The sequence below is a fragment of the Vulpes lagopus genome, chromosome 7 (assembly GCF_018345385.1).
Source record: "Vulpes lagopus strain Blue_001 chromosome 7, ASM1834538v1, whole genome shotgun sequence".
NCBI classification, from domain to species: domain Eukaryota; kingdom Metazoa; phylum Chordata; class Mammalia; order Carnivora; family Canidae; genus Vulpes; species Vulpes lagopus.
The window spans coordinates 91,864,687-91,882,338 of NC_054830.1; the positions used below are offsets into that span (position 1 = coordinate 91,864,687).

Genomic DNA, 17,652 nt, shown 5'->3' on the forward strand with positions numbered 1-17,652 from the left:
ATCACTTGCATTCACTGGTACATGAAATCCAGCAAGTGGCTAATTTCACTATCGTCATTCTTACCGGTTAGTGATGAAAGGACTGGGTGATGCAAATATTTAGAGCAGGCCATGGTTAGGGAACAAGTGGTATGGCCTCCAACATTGTTTCAAACCTGAAGACTAGAATTTATTTTAAAACTGAATTTGGAGGCAGCCCCCGGTGGCTCAGCAGTTTAGCACTGCCTTCAGCCCAGGGCCTGATGCAGGAGACCCGGGATCAAGTCCCATGTCGGGCTCCCTGCATGGAGCCTGTTTCTCCCTCTGCCTGTGTCTCTGCCTCTCTCTCTCTCTCTCTCTTATGAATAAATAAATGAAATCTTTTTTTTTATTAAATAAAATTGAATTTGGGACAAACCTCTGTGGGGAGCCAAACACCAGCATCTTCTTTCTGACAGTGTCCTTGTTTCCTTTCTCACTATTATCAAGCCTTTAGATGGGGCCATAATTTCCCTTCTTTCTTGAATTCAGCATCTGCATTTTTCCCTGTGAGCACTGTTATAAGATCTTTTAAGGTGCGGGTTGAGAATAATTATACATGACAGTTTCATCTCTGTCATGTGCTGTTTCAGGATTTCTTTTCTTATAGTGTCAAAGATTCTTAGTCACGCTGCTTCAAAGAATGAAGAGGTAGACCAGATGCCAGAGGAGTGGCAGGCAGCAAAGCAAAGTTTATTGAGCAATAGTACAAAGCTCCTGAGGAGGGAGGGGACCAAGAGGTTACCACTGGAGTTTCTAAGTCTGAGGGTTGTTAGGAGATTGTTGGCGGGCTCTTTAATCTGATTGACCCTCCATGCTCCTGCCACCCAATCAGGTTTTTGTCTACAGGCTCACCTGCCTATCAGGTCACTAGCTGTTCATGTGGAAAGGGTGGAGGACTCCCTCCAGGCTAGTCTTGCCTAGCCTTCAGCCTCCTGGATCAAGAGAGCAGCAGCAGCCACTGCCCCAAAGCATGCGGGCCAGCCCCAGGCCACCAGATTAAGCCTTAACTTAAATATCCCACTGGTTGTTGAGCTGACTCCTGGGTCTGGGTTAAGACAACCAAAGCCATTCCCTTCCTTTCTGTCACATACAAGTTGCAAGTCCTCCCAGTAGGAGTTAAAGCTGGGACACTGAGTAAAGCTAGAATTACAGGATGAGATCTTTTTCCTTGTAAGGGTAGTTTCCTCTTAGGAAACTTCCCCCTTACCCCTGTCCGCCTTTTTTACAACTATCCTGCATTAGTATGATGTGAACTTGACATATTTAGGTATAACCAAGACTAGTATATCTCAAGTGCTAAGTGAATGATGCCCTGAGTCTTAATGCAGGCTGCTATGACATGGTACAATAGATTGTGTCTTACAAACAACAGAGATGTATTATTTGTCAGGATCCCGGAGGCTGGAAGTCTAAGATCAGGGTGCCAGCATGGTTGAGTTCTGGTGAGAGGCCTCTTCTAGGTTGCAGATGGCCAACTTCTCTTTGTATCCATGCCTGGTAGAGAGCAGACAGAGGAAGCAACCTCTCTTGTGACTCTCATAAAGACATTTATCCCATTCATGGACCTCCTCCCTACACCCTCATGCAATCCCAATTATCTCCCAAGGACTCCCCCTCCTAATACCATTACACTGAGGGGTGGGGTTTCAATGTGAATTTTGGATACACACAAACATTCAGTCCAGAACACCCTGATAAGAAGATCCCCAAATATTGTGGTTATGGTAAAGTTTTATTAGAATATTATTAATTTTTCATGTTCATTTGTGTTCATGAAGAACACATTTTTTGATGCTGACTTCATTTTCTCATGGCACATTAATCTTAATTGCTTACTCATCAAATGTTATAGTGCTACTCTGAGCATGATCCCCAAAGACCTACCAAATTCCATAGACTTTAGCAAAACTGAAGGTGGTGCTGATGATGATAGCAACTACAAATCACTTTACCCTGGTAGGGGACGCATTCATCCTTTCTACGTGGATTTTAATAGTATTATCTCCAAACAGCACCTGCTAAGAGTTAGATAAATAAAACAATCTAATAAATCAATAGCAAATCCAGGTTTAAAAACCCAGGATCTTCGGTTCCAAACTCCACCTCTTCATCCACAACATTAGACAGCTGTGCAAACTGCATATAGTGAACTATCACTTATTTTCTGGAAAGCCTAGGCTTCTAATACATCGGTGTTCCCTGACTGTCTCATACCTCACTGATTACAAATTCTCTCTCTTGTCATTAATTTGTCTTCTACCTCCTAATATGTTCATGCATAGACCAAATGACAAAATATTTTCATTATTTTGCATAGTCAAGTGAAATAATCAATTGGTAACTATTTCTCAGAGCCTAAAATGTAACCAACAAATGTAATAATTCTCCTGATAATTATAACTATATTTGATATGTCTCATATCTCAGATGGCTCATTGAGATTGCTTAGTTAATTCTCACCATAAATTTGTGAGGATTGTGATACACAAAACTCATGAGAGTTCTGGCCCCTGCACCAGAGACGGACTGAATTACAGACATTTCAGTGACTCCTGTGTAGACAACACTGAGCTAGTGGCTCTTATGGATTAAAAGGTAAAAATACCCATGCTACCAATTTAAGTGAATACGGGAAATGATTGGGAAAGTGTAAGATGCCATGTACTAAGAGGTAAAGTGTGAGAAGTGGAGCAGAGCATCACCAGGGCCAACAGCAGAGAAACTAAGGAGTCAGAGATGCATGCTTCTCCTGGACCCCAGTGAAACCAAGCATGCAAGGCTCCCTGAGCCCCAAAAGCCAAAAGGGGGGCATCAGAACTCACCACAATCACCCCACCGGGGCCGCCTACTACCAGGACCAGCCCAGCTGGCCAGCGCCCAGTACCAAGAGAACCATAGCCTCCAAGGCAGTGGGAACCTAGCCTGGAAAGGCTCCATCTGGCTCTAGGACCCCATGGTGCCGTGAGGACAGTAAGGGACTCTCCCTTATTGGGCCTGGATGCCAAGGGGTGCTGTACTATGATTTCCACACATCCTTTCCTGCTCTGGATTAGCCCCTGAGTGGATCCTCTCCTTTCTGACAGTATTTTAGCCAGAGCACTGTAAAAAGGGCATCTTTCCCGGGGATGCAGAGCGAGCTGCATAGGGTATGTTTGCAGATCCAGGCTTGTTTCTGGGGTGAAAGACACAAACTCAGGGAAAAGTCATACACATCTGTAATCTGGACATGAATCTCAGAAATACTGAAACCCTGCAGTGGAATGACTGGGTTATACAACAATGCTCGACTGAGATTTACTGCAGCCCAAGGCAAAAGGCAAACTCTGTTCCTATATACTTGAATTTATTATTTTTACTGTTTTTCATGGTTCTTTTGTCTTAGAGGTGAAGATTTGAAAACATCATTCTCTCTCTTCAGTGTCATTGCCCTACATTTGTCAAAATTATCAAGGTCCTCAGAGTGAAGAAATGTTCAGTTAAGAGAATAAAGAAACACATGGGGACTGCGTGAAAGACATAAGCCTCAATTAAAATCTTTGAATATAAAGGAATTGGGGAGGACAACTGGCATGGGATGCTCTCTGAGTAGTGGGTATATGTGATTTTTTTCTACTATTCTTTCAACTTTTGTATAAGTTTGAAAATTAACTCAAAATAAAATTATTCTAAAATATGAATGCCCATCCCTGCCTCCCCCCAAAGTGTCTGATGTAATTAATCTGGCAGAGAACTTAGGCAAACTTAAAAAAAAAAAAAAAGTTCTCCTATTCATTCAGTGATGAAGCTTAGGTTCACAGCCAGAGCACTAAACGTAGAAATCCAGAGATCATGTAATCATACAATTAAAGGGTGCTAGCTCTCATTTCTTAGAAAGACAGAGCTGTTCCCAGATGATGGGGAGTGTGTGGGGGTTGGTAATGGAGAACATGGGAGAGATGTGAGCAGAGAACAAGGAAGGAAGAAATGTGTAGAAGAGCTCTGGTTACAGAAAGGCATTTAATTCAGAAACTCCAGTAGAACGTGAGGAAACAGAATTGAGGTGGGTGATTTAACAGGATAAACAACCACGAAGTGAAGACATTTGGAGCTAACCTCAAGGTGGGGTTAATTTTATTAAAAATGTTTTTTCTATGTTCTCTTTAGTGCCCCTTGGGGAATTTGTTGACTCTCCAGCCATAGATATTATTGTTCTTGGCTTTCCCTGGCTTCTACCATGTTTCCACTATAAGAATCCATCCATCCTTCCTTATTTTCTGATGATATATTCTTATAGATAATAATTTTTTATTATTTTCAAAGGATCTGAAAGAAATTTTGTTGTCAGAAGTAATTCGATTTTAGATAAAGTGTGCATTAGAAATTAATAAGGGGGACACCTGGGTGGCTCAGTGGTTGAGCCCCTGTCTTCAGGCCAAGGCATGATCCTAGAGTCCTGGGATCAAGTACCACATCAGGCTACCTGCATGGGGCTTCCTTCTCTCTCTGCCTGTGTCTCTGCCTCTTTCTCTCTGTCTGTCTCTTATGAATAAATAAAAAAAACTCTTTAAAACAAAAGAAATTAATAAGGGAGGTAAGATGTTTTCAATAAATGGGTGCAGTGGGAGATTCCAGGCTACTTTCTAGCAGCTGATTGGGGGTCCCTGTATTGGCACATTAAGTCATCCATGGAGAAGAAGTCTCTCAACCTTTGTTCATCGGGCAACTTCCCGTCTCAGGAGTCTCCGGGCCAAGCCCCTTCATTGTGTCAGTGAGCCTATGAAAGAGAGGAGAGCACTGCTGAGTCCCTGAAACTCTCCCATCAGATGTTACTCACTCTGTCCTCAGAGTAAAATCCTATCAAATGGAGGCATACATGATCCCAAAGACTTGACATTCTGTGCCTTTCCTAGACAGAGGGCTCATGCTTGAAATATACTAAAAGGAACATTTGCAGAAAACCATTCCTTGAGTTTTTCAGAGAAGGCTTAGTAGAAGATATTGTTATCCAGACCCCACGTTGTCTTTGGACCACACCACATCACCTGGCACCCTCCTACCCTGATCTCACTCTCTCTCAGGATCTCAACAATTCATTTAAAAATGAATGACTTTGGAAGAAGAGGGGCCTCAGATCAGTGTAGAAACTCACGTTATTCACTAATATTGACTGGCTGCTGCCTTTGTCTTACATATCACTTTTCCTTGTCTTTCAGCATCAACATAGAGGCAGGAAGAAAAAGCTGGAGCCTTAAAAAATAATGTTGAATGCGAGGGTCTCCCAGGATTAACCTTCATATGTTTATTAAGCAAGGGCTCTGGTCTATAATCACTGAGATCTGTTCCTAGAACCAGTGCTTCTCAGAAATTAATGACCTGGTAGACCAGCCCCTTAGGAAGGGAACAAGGCCCTATCCTGATCACTATTTTGCTCATCCATTGGAATAGACGAATGATTGAATTGGGCCATGGATCTTGCCTAGTCGGTGGGTTGTGTGAGATGTAGTGGAAGGAATATTGGTTTTGGAGACAAAATGTGTGGGTCCTACCTTTGGACATACTCCAGATTGGTAACTTTCCCAAGCTTCATACTCCTCTTTGGAGAGAGTACTGGCCTGCAAGTCTGGTGTGGTGGTTGTAATGATCACTTGGGACCTTGTGTCTGAAACCGTATTAAAATGACAGAGCCCTGTCCATAAGTGAAGCTTACTGTAATTGTCATTGAATTTTGACTTTGCATCCTCATCCCTGGGCATTCAGAACCTAATCTTGAAAGAGGTTATGCCAATGGAACATTCTACTGAAGTTCCTACAAGATGCTACTTTCACCCTGATGTGACCCAGGGTCTTATATTCTGTTTGGGGAGCCCAGAGCAAAGGTGTTAAGGGGGCATCAGACCTATTTTGTCTTCAGAAAAACTGATTCATCCATCCTATTATTTCAGGCATGGCCCTTCCAAGGTTGAGTGTGGAATGCCAGGTCTCCAGTGCAGCCTGGAGTTGACATTAGAAGGCAAATCATAAATAGATGTGAAATCAAGCCATGGAGTGGGATAAAAAGAGTATTATGAGGTCAGACATGTGGCCCCCACTCTCTGATTGGACTCTACTACCCACTTTCCCTTTTTTCACCATATAACCATTGGATGCTTTTCTTCAAACACAGCCTGCTATGTCATTGGATCCCACATTGTCAAGTCTATCTTTCACCTTTAAAAATTGACCTTTTCCTTTCTGCACTGGAAAGACAGATACAGATCCTATTTCCAATCCAGAGCCCACGTTGTCTTTGGACCACACCTCATCACCTGGCACCCTCCTACCCTGATCTCACTCTCTCTCAGGATCTCAACACTTCTCCTAAGGTAACCTACCCTTTGGATTCCAGTGGTTCAGTATGCTCTCTCCCTAGTCTTCCAAGACTCTAAGCGAGGGAGCCCCACTCCAATTTTTCAGCTATGTGAAGCCCTGGACTGTGGCCTCGTGCATGACTTCAGGCATATCCCATGACACAGCCTTGGATCCATCAGGCTTTCCCTCACACGGCCCCTCACTCTGCCTCCAGGAGCATGTTTCCTCAGGTCAGCCAAACAGTCTTCTAGCATCCCCACTCCCTACAAAATTTCTCTCAAAGAAATGTTTCCATAAAACTGGAGAAAATTAATTGATTCTCAGTTATCACTTCCTCTGAAATAGTAGTCTCTATTGTGAGTAGAGATATCTATTTCCAGAATATAATTTTCTTCTGAAAGGAGATTTATATCTTCTACCTCAGCCACATTAGCGTAAGTTCAAGGTTCGCCAGGAGCTCAGGCTTAGAGGAAAAAAGGGCCAGCTTCAGTTCATAAGGACAGCCAGCTTTGACCTCCTGAAGGTGATCAGGATTAGGGAGGAATGGAGACAGTGGCATTCTACACACACCAGCATCTCAGCTTCTTTCATTTGTGTTTGTGAAGGTATCTCAATTTTAAGATCTTGTTAGTATCAACCCAAGAATACGGGCACCTGGTGGCTCAGTGGTTAAGAGTCTGACTTCAGCTAGGGTCAGAATTTCAGGGTCCAGGATTGAGCCAAGCTTAGGGCTCCCTGCCTAGTGGGAAATTTGCTTGTCCCTCTCCTTCCACCCCTCCGCTTGATCCTGCTCTCTCTCTCACTCTCTCTCTCAGATAAATAAAATGTTTTTTTAAAAAATACTAACACAGAAATAGAACAAGAAATACAGGGGACTTTAAAAGTGAAAAAACCAAAGACCATGACCCAGGACAGAGGCCTAACAGTCCTTCCCTGTGCTCCTTCATTGTCTAGAACATTGTATGGTCATGGGGTGGAGTAGTTGGGATTGCACAGGAGCATAGGGCCAGAAACTTCACACTCAGCCTCCAGAAATGGTAAGAGACAAGAAATGTCACATATCCCGAAAATGCAGCTGGACTCTTGGGGCTCTAGGTTGAGATGAGAAAGGGGAAGTCCTCATGACCTTGAATCTCTTAGTGGGGGACCACTTTCACCAGCTCCCATACTTCCCTCTATTCTGGACATAGGCTGAGAGATGAGCACTGCTCCCCAACATGCATTCACCAAACAGCTGTTTCTCAGGCACCTACTAGGTCAGTCACTGGGGCACATGCCAGTTAACAGAATGGGCCAGAAAGAATCCTTCCATTGTGCTCATTTCATGAAGAAGGAAACAGAGCACATGGAGATGAAGGTCATAGAGATAGTTGGGAAGGTAGGTCTTCTGTCTTCCCAGCCTGAGCTCTTGACCACATGGTGGGACAATCACTGTCCACAATAAGCAAAGAGGCTGCTGAGTATCTGAGGGAAGCCTTTGGGATGGTTAACTTTATGTGTCAACTTGAGTGTATTACTCAGATAATTGGCCAAACATTCTAGATGTTTCTCTGAAGCTATTTTTTATTTTTATTTATCTATTTTAAAAGGTTTTATTTATTTATTCATGAGACACACACACACACACACACACACACACACACAGAGGCAGAGACACAGTCAGAGGGAGAAGCCGACTCCATGCAGGGAGCCCGCCGTGGGACTTGATCCTGGGTCTCCAGGAGCAGGCCCTGGGCTGAAGGCGGTGCTAAACATCTGAGCCACTGGCGCTGCCCTGAAGCTATTTTTTAGACGAGATTGACACTTATATTAGTAGATTCTGAACAAACCAGATTGCCCTCCATAATGTGGGGGAGCCCCATCCAATCCACTGAAGACCTTAGTAGAAAAAGCCTGACCTTCCTGGAGGAAGTGAAACTTGTGGCAGCAGACAGGTTTGGACTCAGATTGCAGCTCTTCCCGGGTTCTCCAGCCTGTGGGCCTCTCCCCAGATATTGGACTTGCCTGTCTCCACAAACTCATGAGCCACTCCCTCAAAATAAATCTATATGTGTATGCACAATACTGGTTCTGTTTCTCTGGAGAACTGACTAATACAGTCTCAGATAGAGAATAGGTTCCCTTTCCAATTCCCCATTTGTGCTAGGCACAGCAGGCACCCTCCCCTCATGACAGACATTAACAGTGTGATCATCTTTGTCATCACGTTCCTCACAACTGTTACACACCGTCTTGTCTCCTTGAAGATGGTGGCATTTGTCAAACACCATGCTTGGCCAGCAGTGTTTTCTAAAACCTGAATTTGGATGGGTTTGGTGTTGCTGTATAAGAGATGTTATACTAAAGTCTCTTTGTCTTGATCCCTGGATATCCTTTACCTGACCTTACAATGTTGAGGGTCTTCAGGAGCACATGTAGGTCCTTGTCTCATTGTCCACTGCCTTAGAAGTGACCACATCATCTCCCATGCCCTCACTCCCAGATATGCAATAAATAATTTCAAATGAATACCACCCAGGGCATTTGCTGTTCATCCTAGACCCAATGCCCAACTGCCAGCAAGACCACTGCAATTCCCTGTCTCCCAGGTGCCCTAGAGAGGATATCTACCCTCCCACCCTCCACTTATTTGTATTTATTTATTTTTAAAGATTTTATTCATTTTTTTCATGAGAGACACAGAGAGAGAGAGAGGCAGAGACACAGGCAGAGGGAGAAGCAGGCTCCATGCAGGGAGTCAGATGTGGGACTCCATCCCAGGTCCCCAGGATCAGGCCCTGGGCTGAAGGCAGCGCTAAACCGCTGAGCCACCCGGGCTGCTCTGTGGGACCCAGGAAATTTAACAAAAGTCCCCTGCCCCTGGACAAGCAGAGCGGGACTAACTCCATTTTGTGCTACACCGGCCACCTCCTGTATCACCCCCACAGGACTTGCTCATTGCTTAAGGCGCTGCCCCACCCTAGTCAAGCGGCTGGGCACACCCTAATCCGAAATGGGCTCCTAACAATGTAACCCCGCCTTGTGCCCCACAGAACTGCGCGCCGATTCTGACCAAAGTAATAGGCCCGCTCAAAGGGATACTATAGGGTAAGATGTATTCAATCGGCCACCTGCGTGTGGACGCACAGGACTGTGCAACTTTCTGCGTATCCCATTGGCCACTGACCCCTATAAAACTGCTCGGCCTCTTAGTCTCGGGGTCCAAGTCCCTGCTCTGCTGTGTCGGGTCCACTTGGACCCGAGCTCGAGCTTGTAAATAAACCCCCGTGTGTTTGCACCGGTGTCGGCTCCTTGGTGGTTTCCCGGATTCCCAATCTTGGGCACAACAGCCCTACTTATTTGTATTTAAAGCTTCTATGTAACAATATGAGTTTCCTTTGCTTCTTTTTGCATTTTAAATATAGGTGGAATTTATTTTTTTCATTTGAAAAAATATTTATTTTAGACATGGACAGAGAGCAGGAGTAGCAGAGGGAGAGGGAGAGAGAACTCAGAGTTCAGAGCAGACTGCGGGACATTGAGATCATGAGCTGACCTGACACCAAGAGTTGGCCGCTAAACTGACTGAGCCGCCTAGGTGCTGGCAATATAATTGGAATTTTAAAAATATTTATTCTCTTTTTTTCTTGAAATACTTATGTCTCTTTCTTTGTGAGACTGAAAGTTTCAACACAAAAGTTGCTGTGTTAGATTACTCAGCTGTGGGGACACCTGGGTGGCTGGGCGGTTGGGCGTCTGCCATCGGCTCAGAGCATGATCCCTGTATCGGGGGTCGAGTCCCACATCAGGCTCCTGGCAAGGAGCCTGCTTCTTCCTCTGCCTGTGTCTCTGCCTCTCTGTGTGTCTCATGAGTAAATAAATTAATCTTAAAGAAAAAAAAAAGAAGATTATTCAGCTGTGTTTCTTGAAGGTAATTCTGCATTTTGCCCCATTGATTCCCAATTTACATGTGACATGAATTGAATGAATCAATAAGCAGATAAATATTACCATCCATTTTTCCATTTGGTTTGGAAAACCAGGATTTACATTTAGTATTTCTTTTATAAAGATTTTTTTACTTATTTAACTTTTAAGTTTTTTGTTTATTCATGGGAGACACAGAGAGAGAACCAGAGACACAGGCAGAGGAAGAAGCAGGCTCCCTGTGGGGAGCTAATGCCAGACTTGATCCCAAGACCCTCGGATCATGACCTGAGCCGAAGGCAGACACAACTACTAAGCCACCCAGGTGCCCAGATTGTTCATTTACTTTTATCTACTGAACACTTGTTAGGCTCACAATTTTGAGCTGGGCAGAGGGGATTCACTGATTTGTGTCTCTCCGTAGAAACTTCTGGCATAGTAAAGAGTGACTTTAGTGGTTCATTCAGTCTGTGTATTTCTACTAAGCTTCTGAATCTGCTCATCTGTCTGATGCTCAGAATGCAGCAGGTGAGGCCCAGGCTATTATGGCAGGGAGAAACAGCCTTCCTGCCTATACTCAGTCATGGTGTTTCATTTTCATTTTAAGTAACAACAAGAAAAAGGATTTAAATAAGTTCATTTCACACAGTGATTCACTGGACATACTCCGACCTGCTCCTTCTGTGTCATGTTCTATGTCACCTTGAGGATCATACAAAGGGAAGTGAAAGAAAGGTCCAGGGGCTGGACTGGTTTTCTCTTATCATTTTCAGGACATCAGTTTTTTGCTTCTCATTTCAGCTTTCCTAGAAGGCAACACATGCCAGTTGTGGGTGGGCAGACAAACAAAAAGTTTAATAACATTGAGTCTGAATGTCACGAAAGTGAAAGAAGAGGCCTTTCTGCTGACAAAAGGACAAAGTGTGAGTTAGTAAAATTCAGTGCACCCCCCCTCCCCACCCTGCCAGGGAGCAGCTGCTCTGGGAGAAGGGAGAAGGAAGTGGGGGCTGAGTTACCCCAAGGCAAGGGAAGGTGGGATGGGGGGTGGGGGTAGGGGGTAGAGGCTCCAACAAGACCAACCCCTGGGTCCAGGGGCGGCCCCTAGCTTTGCCAGACCAGCCACCTGATTTTTCTTTCATTTACTCCAGGTGTGATCAGCTCTGAGAAGAGATGAGAGAGTCTCACCAAGCAGCTCATGACAGCCTGGCTCCCAGAACCCCAGCAGCTCACCCCCTGCAAGGAGAGCACATACTCCCCTTGCCTGAGTGCTAGGCCTAGGTGATCAGTGCACTCAGGCCATGGAAAGATTGCCTTGGGAAATCTAACCTGAGGGCAAAGGGACCTGGAGGAGGTGAAAGATTGTGCCCTTCATCTGCATAAGAATAAGGACTGTGATGCTGTTGGATGGTAACAACCAAGCTGATTACATGCTAACTATTCTGGTCTTTGAAATCATTCACTCCATCTTCTCAATGACCCTGTTTGGGTCACACTTATTTATTTATACAGCTGGTTACAGAGAAATAGCAACCAGGAGGGGTGAATTACTCTGAAGGTGCCAGAGATACAAGATCAAACATTAAGTAGTTTTGAGATAATGGCTTGTCTCTGTTGAAAGAAATGAAGGACATAATGGACAGGGGAATTAAGAATCAGGACAGTGCATAAAATAAAATCTGGAAGGCAGGGAGGGTGATGGGATCAGGATTCCAGATTCCACCTCAGGTGTTAAAGGTCTGTTGCTCCTGTTTTGTATGGTGACAGAGGGTGTGGGATGAGTCACCTGGATGACTGACTTTAAGTTTAAGGGAAAGTTGACAAAATCCCTTATAAATACTCCTAAAGCAGTACACTTTAGAAACAGAAGTTTGCAGCTGGCCCTGGAATAGCCCTTCTCCCCTCCAATACCCTAGACGATGCTGTCATGTCAGTGTCACCCGTGCTGGGGACACTGCTATTGGCCATGCATGTGTAGGAGAACTCTGTGCTCCCAGAGACCACTTGCATCTTCTCAGACTCGGGAAGGAGGGGGAGAGACAGTTGACTCAGCGCTGCCCGTTCCTATCGTTCCACCTGCCCAGGACATGTGGCTGGGCCAGTGGACACTCTCACAGCTCTCCTGTTCCAGGTTCTGAAGTTGTTGCTGACCCTCAACACCTTCATGTTTCCAGACATGCAGCTGCGCTGTTTTGAGTCAATGGGCATCTTGTCCCTTGTGTAATCAGAACATAGCTGCTCCCCTGGCACAGATGAGCCCCTGGATTCCTTGGGTGTAAATGTGTGAGCTGTGTTGTGCCCAAGATCGCGAATCCGAGAAACCGCCAAGGAGCCGACACCGATGCAAGTACACGAGGATTTATTTACAAGCTCGAGCTTGGGTCCAAGTATACTCCAACAGCAGAGCAGGGGCTTGGACCCCGAAGTGGGTTACAGCTGGGTTTTTTATGGGGCTGGTCTAGGGGATTTTCAGAAGGGGTGGAGGAATTTTTTTTTTTTCCAATATGGGGGAAAGGGTGGGGGAGTTTCTTAAGATCTGATAGGGGATTCCCTGCCGAGGACATTCTGCAGTTTTTCCTGTAAAGTTCAGCTCTTATTCACAGGGGCCTAAGACGGCTGTACTTGTGCTAATGCTAAACTTGAGGTGGAATGGCCTTGATTTTTCTCGGCCTCCACAAGCTGGGTTTCCTGTATGTAGTGTGTTTCTGTGTGGGACTGGACATCTGGGGGCCTTGAGCTCCACAGCACAGGAATCAGCAGGCAGGGAGGGTGGTGGGAGGCCGAGGGTGCTCTGGCTCCTGAAGCTGGCTAATCTTGGCTGCTTCCAGCTGGTGCTGCACGGTGATCTCCCCCAGGCCATCCTTGAGCACCCGAGTGCTGAGCCCTGCCTCCCCCACAACCTGGTAAGTGGACCAAAGGCTCCTGGGGATGGAAAGATGGCATTGTTGTGCTCACTCCCCTTGCCCCTGCCTCTGGCCCTGAAACTAGGTTCCCCAACACTTTCCAAGATTTCGGAATCAATAACTCAGGGGCACATGGGTGGCACAGTGGTTGAGCATCTGCCTTTGGCTCAGGTCATGATCTAAGGGTCCTGGGCTGGATTCCCGCACCAGACTCCTCACTGGGAGCCTGCTTCTCCCTCTGCCTATGTCTCTGCCTTTCTCTATGTGTCTCTCATGAATAAATAAATAAAATCTTTTTAAAAAATCAATAACTCAATAATCAAATGTGACTATAGAAATTTTCAGGACAAGATTTAATCTTTGTCTTAGAGTAAGGAAACAGGTTTTGCCAGCATTAAAATTTCTTGTTGCCTACAAGTAGCCTTTTTATCTTGAAGGGACATCCTCAGAAAGAGATCCCATTTCTTCTGCAGAGAACCCAAGCCCGCCTCCAGCCTTCCTGGAGGGCCCTGGTCATACATGGTGCCAGGGGGCGGTCTTCCCTAGGCAACTCCATTTACCAACCCTTCAATCTGACCCTGCTTTCTGTTTCCTTTCAGCCACAGCTGCTATTGCATCACATCTGATGGATATCAGAACAAAGCCTCTGTTACCTGTGTTGCGGCAAAACCTAGATATTTCATTTGTTTTGTTTTGTTTTTCTTTTTACTTTATGATGAGTTGCTCTTTAGAGAAACCTTTAACCAATAATACAACCAAACAGCCATTGTGTGAGCAGGCTAGGAGGTCAAGATGGTGAATGCCCAGGGTGTTGTAGGGACTTCTGCCTTGGAGAGGAAGGAAACTGTTAGTACAGGGGAATGTGTTCTGGAATGTGGAGGGGAGGGCAGGGGCAGGTGCCAGAAGGTTAAAGAAATACCATGTTCCTTTGCATTTCCTCCTAGATATGTATTTTTGACTCTCGGATATTCATACAAGCCACCATGTCATCACTGAATATAAATAAGAACATTCTTTGCAAGGAGGAATGTATTGCTCAGGCTTCTCTAGAATTCATGACAGAGCTCTGGTTTTTGAGGTAGCCTCCTTTGGAGGTTAGTTACTGGAGGTAGGCCACAGTTCCCAAGAATTTTGTAGAAAAAGATAAATGACATTCTCATATATAGCCACCTGAAGAAAAGACAATATGTACCACATTTTAAGTGGTTACTCTGTGGAAGATTGTCAGGTTTAATCCGATGGGTAGTGAAATGGAATAGAGAGGCCAGGCAAAAGTTGGTCCAAACAGGCTTTTAATGGGATGTGCTCTCCGGATGGGTTCGACGGGTTCCATGGGCCCGAAGGGGAGGGAGAGAGCAGGGAAGTCTCTGGCCTCTGCCGGGGAAGTCGCACCCAAGCAAACTGCAGGAGGGTCTATAAAGAGTTTTCAGTGGGAAGATGGGGGCAGGGCGGCATTCTGATTAGGGCAAGGGTTAGGGGTCTTTGTGTGCTAAGTTAGGGTAAGGGGGCAAGACGGCCTTATTGGGAGGTTGCTGGCCTGGGGTCGGCCCTTTTGAGGTCCCCAGTCTAGCCAGCCCAACAAAGATGCGATGTAGGCACCTTTGAAGTCCATGAGTTCAGTTAATATTCACAATATTCTGTTATAAGTGTTAAATCTGTGAGTAGTTCTGAATTATACAGAACTCGCTCTTGCTCTATGGATTTCTATGATTCATGTTGTATTTTTAGCTGACTTCATTTTTCTCCCTTGCTTTACTTTGAGAAAGAAAGAGAATGCTTAACCCAACTTCCCACTCTCATTATTGAAGAAAGTCTTCAGTCTTTCTGGCCATGAGAATTTTCTCATTTGGGGATCCACCAAAATTGTGATTCATAACATTAGGAACAATTACCAGCAAGTAACATAAAAGAATTCTTATATCAAACTCTCTAGGAAAAAGAACTATGGTATCATGCACTGTAGTAAACCAGGGTCACAATGATGAATTAAGTAACCTAAATAAAGGCAGTATTTTTAGTAACATTATTTTGGGTGGTACAAGATAAAGTGATGAAGGATTGATGAGTTATCTATTTCTGCCTCGTGAATTCTTAAAGATGAACAGTTTGCTGATTTACAAGTTAGAAATGACCAAGACAGGATAAGCATTGTATGTAGTTAAGTCTTGATTCTAAATAAATACAATATGGAACACATGGAGGTGATTTACCAGAACATCAGTTCCATGAATTCACTCAGAAAAGACATATGGCATAAAAGGGCAAAGTAAGCACAGAAATACTAACACCGTTACTCTCAGATCTACAGTATATTCTTCTGTACTTCAGAGGCACTAATTTCTGCTTATTCACCCACCAAATCTACTCTCAGGAAAGACAGCAGTGACTTCAACTTTTCTGACATAGTGGGCAGATTCAACCTACAACTTCCATGAATGCACTTTGTTCTTCTAAGCACATTTATTTCCTTAGAAATAATTCAGCACCATTCTCTCTTGTCAGTACACTGTGTGGCCATGATTCCACTGTCTCCTTTGTGGCTCTTCTCCAGCCTCCCTTTGATGGATGAAGATCCTCAGAACTACATTCATGTCTTCTTCTCACACTACACTGTCTCCCCCCATGGCTACCTCTGTTTCGGGCTTTCCCCTGCTAGATACAGACCTCAGCCATAGTGTTTCTTGCCTAATGCAAGCTCACCTCTCCCCTGACACTGGGCCTTTGTGCTTCCATGTGTACCAAGAGAGTCCACAGGTTTATGTACGTTTCCTGACATTCTCTGTTTTAGAATCAGTAAGAGAATTCACTTCTTTCACTTCTTCACTGTGAGACTAACTATGAGGAATGCTTTTAGTTTTCTATCCCTACAGCAATCAAAGATATAGACACCAGGAACTGTATTTATCATGTCCTATATTCTAAAGGAAATAGATAATTTGTCGTAGAGGAAGTCAGTCAACACTTCTGATGTTAACGTAACATGAGGGGTCCAAGCACTCCACCAGCCAGTTTTCAATCAGGTAGTAAAACTAAACTTTGTGATAGCCTTTCAAAACACTTCCTGTAATAAAAATTCAATAAAGAAAATGATAACTCATTAAATATAGAATATATTTTATTATATTGCTGCCACATAAAGATGCATATATGATATGAGAAGATATAAATCTTATAAATAATTACATAAATATTTAAATATATAAACAGACAAGACCATGGTCATCTGTCTACTAGTATTGGTACAGTTGACATGTCCTTAATATTTCTGAAAACACTTGACATATTCATTGTGTTCAAGTCACCGTTCCAGCAGAAATGAGTCTTTCAACAGCAGAACAGGGTAAGTGTGATATTATTTGTCAGAGGGAATCAATTCCATGTTGAACCCAGTCTCATTCCTTCCTCCTTATTCTTTCTTGCAGGATTGTGGATGAGAACAAGGATCTCCCAATTTCTGCTTGGACCATCTCCCAGGCACACGGGCTGTGGTTCTTGTCTTGCAGGTAGAGGGAGATCCTCTGGAAGTAGGTCCTCAGGGTGGAGTCCTCAGGCATGAGGGGGGTCTCGGCCAGCCCCGCCTCCTGTAGGGGACAGGCCTCCAGGTCATCCAGCTGCTCCGAGAGCCCCAAGCACAGTTCCTCCAGGAGAGTCATGTTCCAAGGAGCAGAGCACGTGTTCGTGCAGAAGAGTTGGAAGACCTTCTGGGTCATCCCGTGGACCACAGAGAGGGCCTGCGCCTCCTGGAGCCGCTGGCCATCAAACAGCTCCTTGGGGAAGGCAAAGTCATTGGTGTCGTGGTCACAAGAGCCGGCGGAGAGTCTCCTCATCTGTCCCAGGAGCGTCAGGACCCTCCAGTTGCGCAGGTTGTGGGTGTCGGGCAGGTCACAAGCCAGACAGCACAGGGAGTGGCAGCTGAGCAGCACCAGGGCCAGCGAGAGGGAGCAGGGCAGGGCCATCGGGGATCCTGCAGGGGCTGTGGGCCTGGCTGCGCTGGGCAAGTGTGGGACCCGCGGCTCCAGCTTCTCTGAGCATCTTCCCTCGTGTGTGGGGCTTAAGTAGGCAACAGACGCTGTTTTCAAGTTCTGAACATTTCCCTCACTTTCTACTTCTCTTTTTGGTTTCCCTTATGCACTTTCTACTTGCTCTAGAGCACTGTTTCCACCTACATGTATGTGGTTCTCATGATTGCCCTTGCCTCCCAATTCTTCTAGATTGTTTTTTCATGCATCATCCAGAAAAGTTAGTAATCCGGATCGGTGTGTATATAATACAGTGTATGTACTATGCTCCTATCTGAACTCTGTACAAACTGAACCACATGTCAGTTCACCCTTCTCATGTTACTGCAATGCAGGGTTAAGGATGTTTAACGCTGGTAAACATGAAGGCCAATTGTTAGGCTTCCGACGTGGAATGGGATGGCCATCGTTGAAGAGTGACCTATCGAATACTGATAGGTACATGATTTGTGATACGGAAAGCACATATGCAGGTGAAC

The 17,652-nt window shown here is 44.9% G+C and overlaps 1 protein-coding gene across 1 annotated transcript; it reads right to left on the reverse strand.

Annotated features, from left to right (window-relative positions):
- Positions 1-16,546: 16,546 nt before the first annotated feature.
- On the reverse strand, positions 16,547-17,110 carry LOC121496252 (interferon alpha-1/2-like). Its single transcript, XM_041764637.1, has one exon. The coding sequence runs from the start codon at positions 17,108-17,110 to the stop codon at positions 16,547-16,549; it is 564 nt and encodes a 187-aa protein (XP_041620571.1).
- Positions 17,111-17,652: the final 542 nt, after the last annotated feature.

What these genes read in the sequence shown, in the direction of transcription:
- LOC121496252 (XM_041764637.1), bottom strand. Translation starts at nt 17,110, where the DNA reads ATGGCCCTGCCCTGCTCCCTCTCGCTGGCCCTGGTGCTGCTCAGCTGC.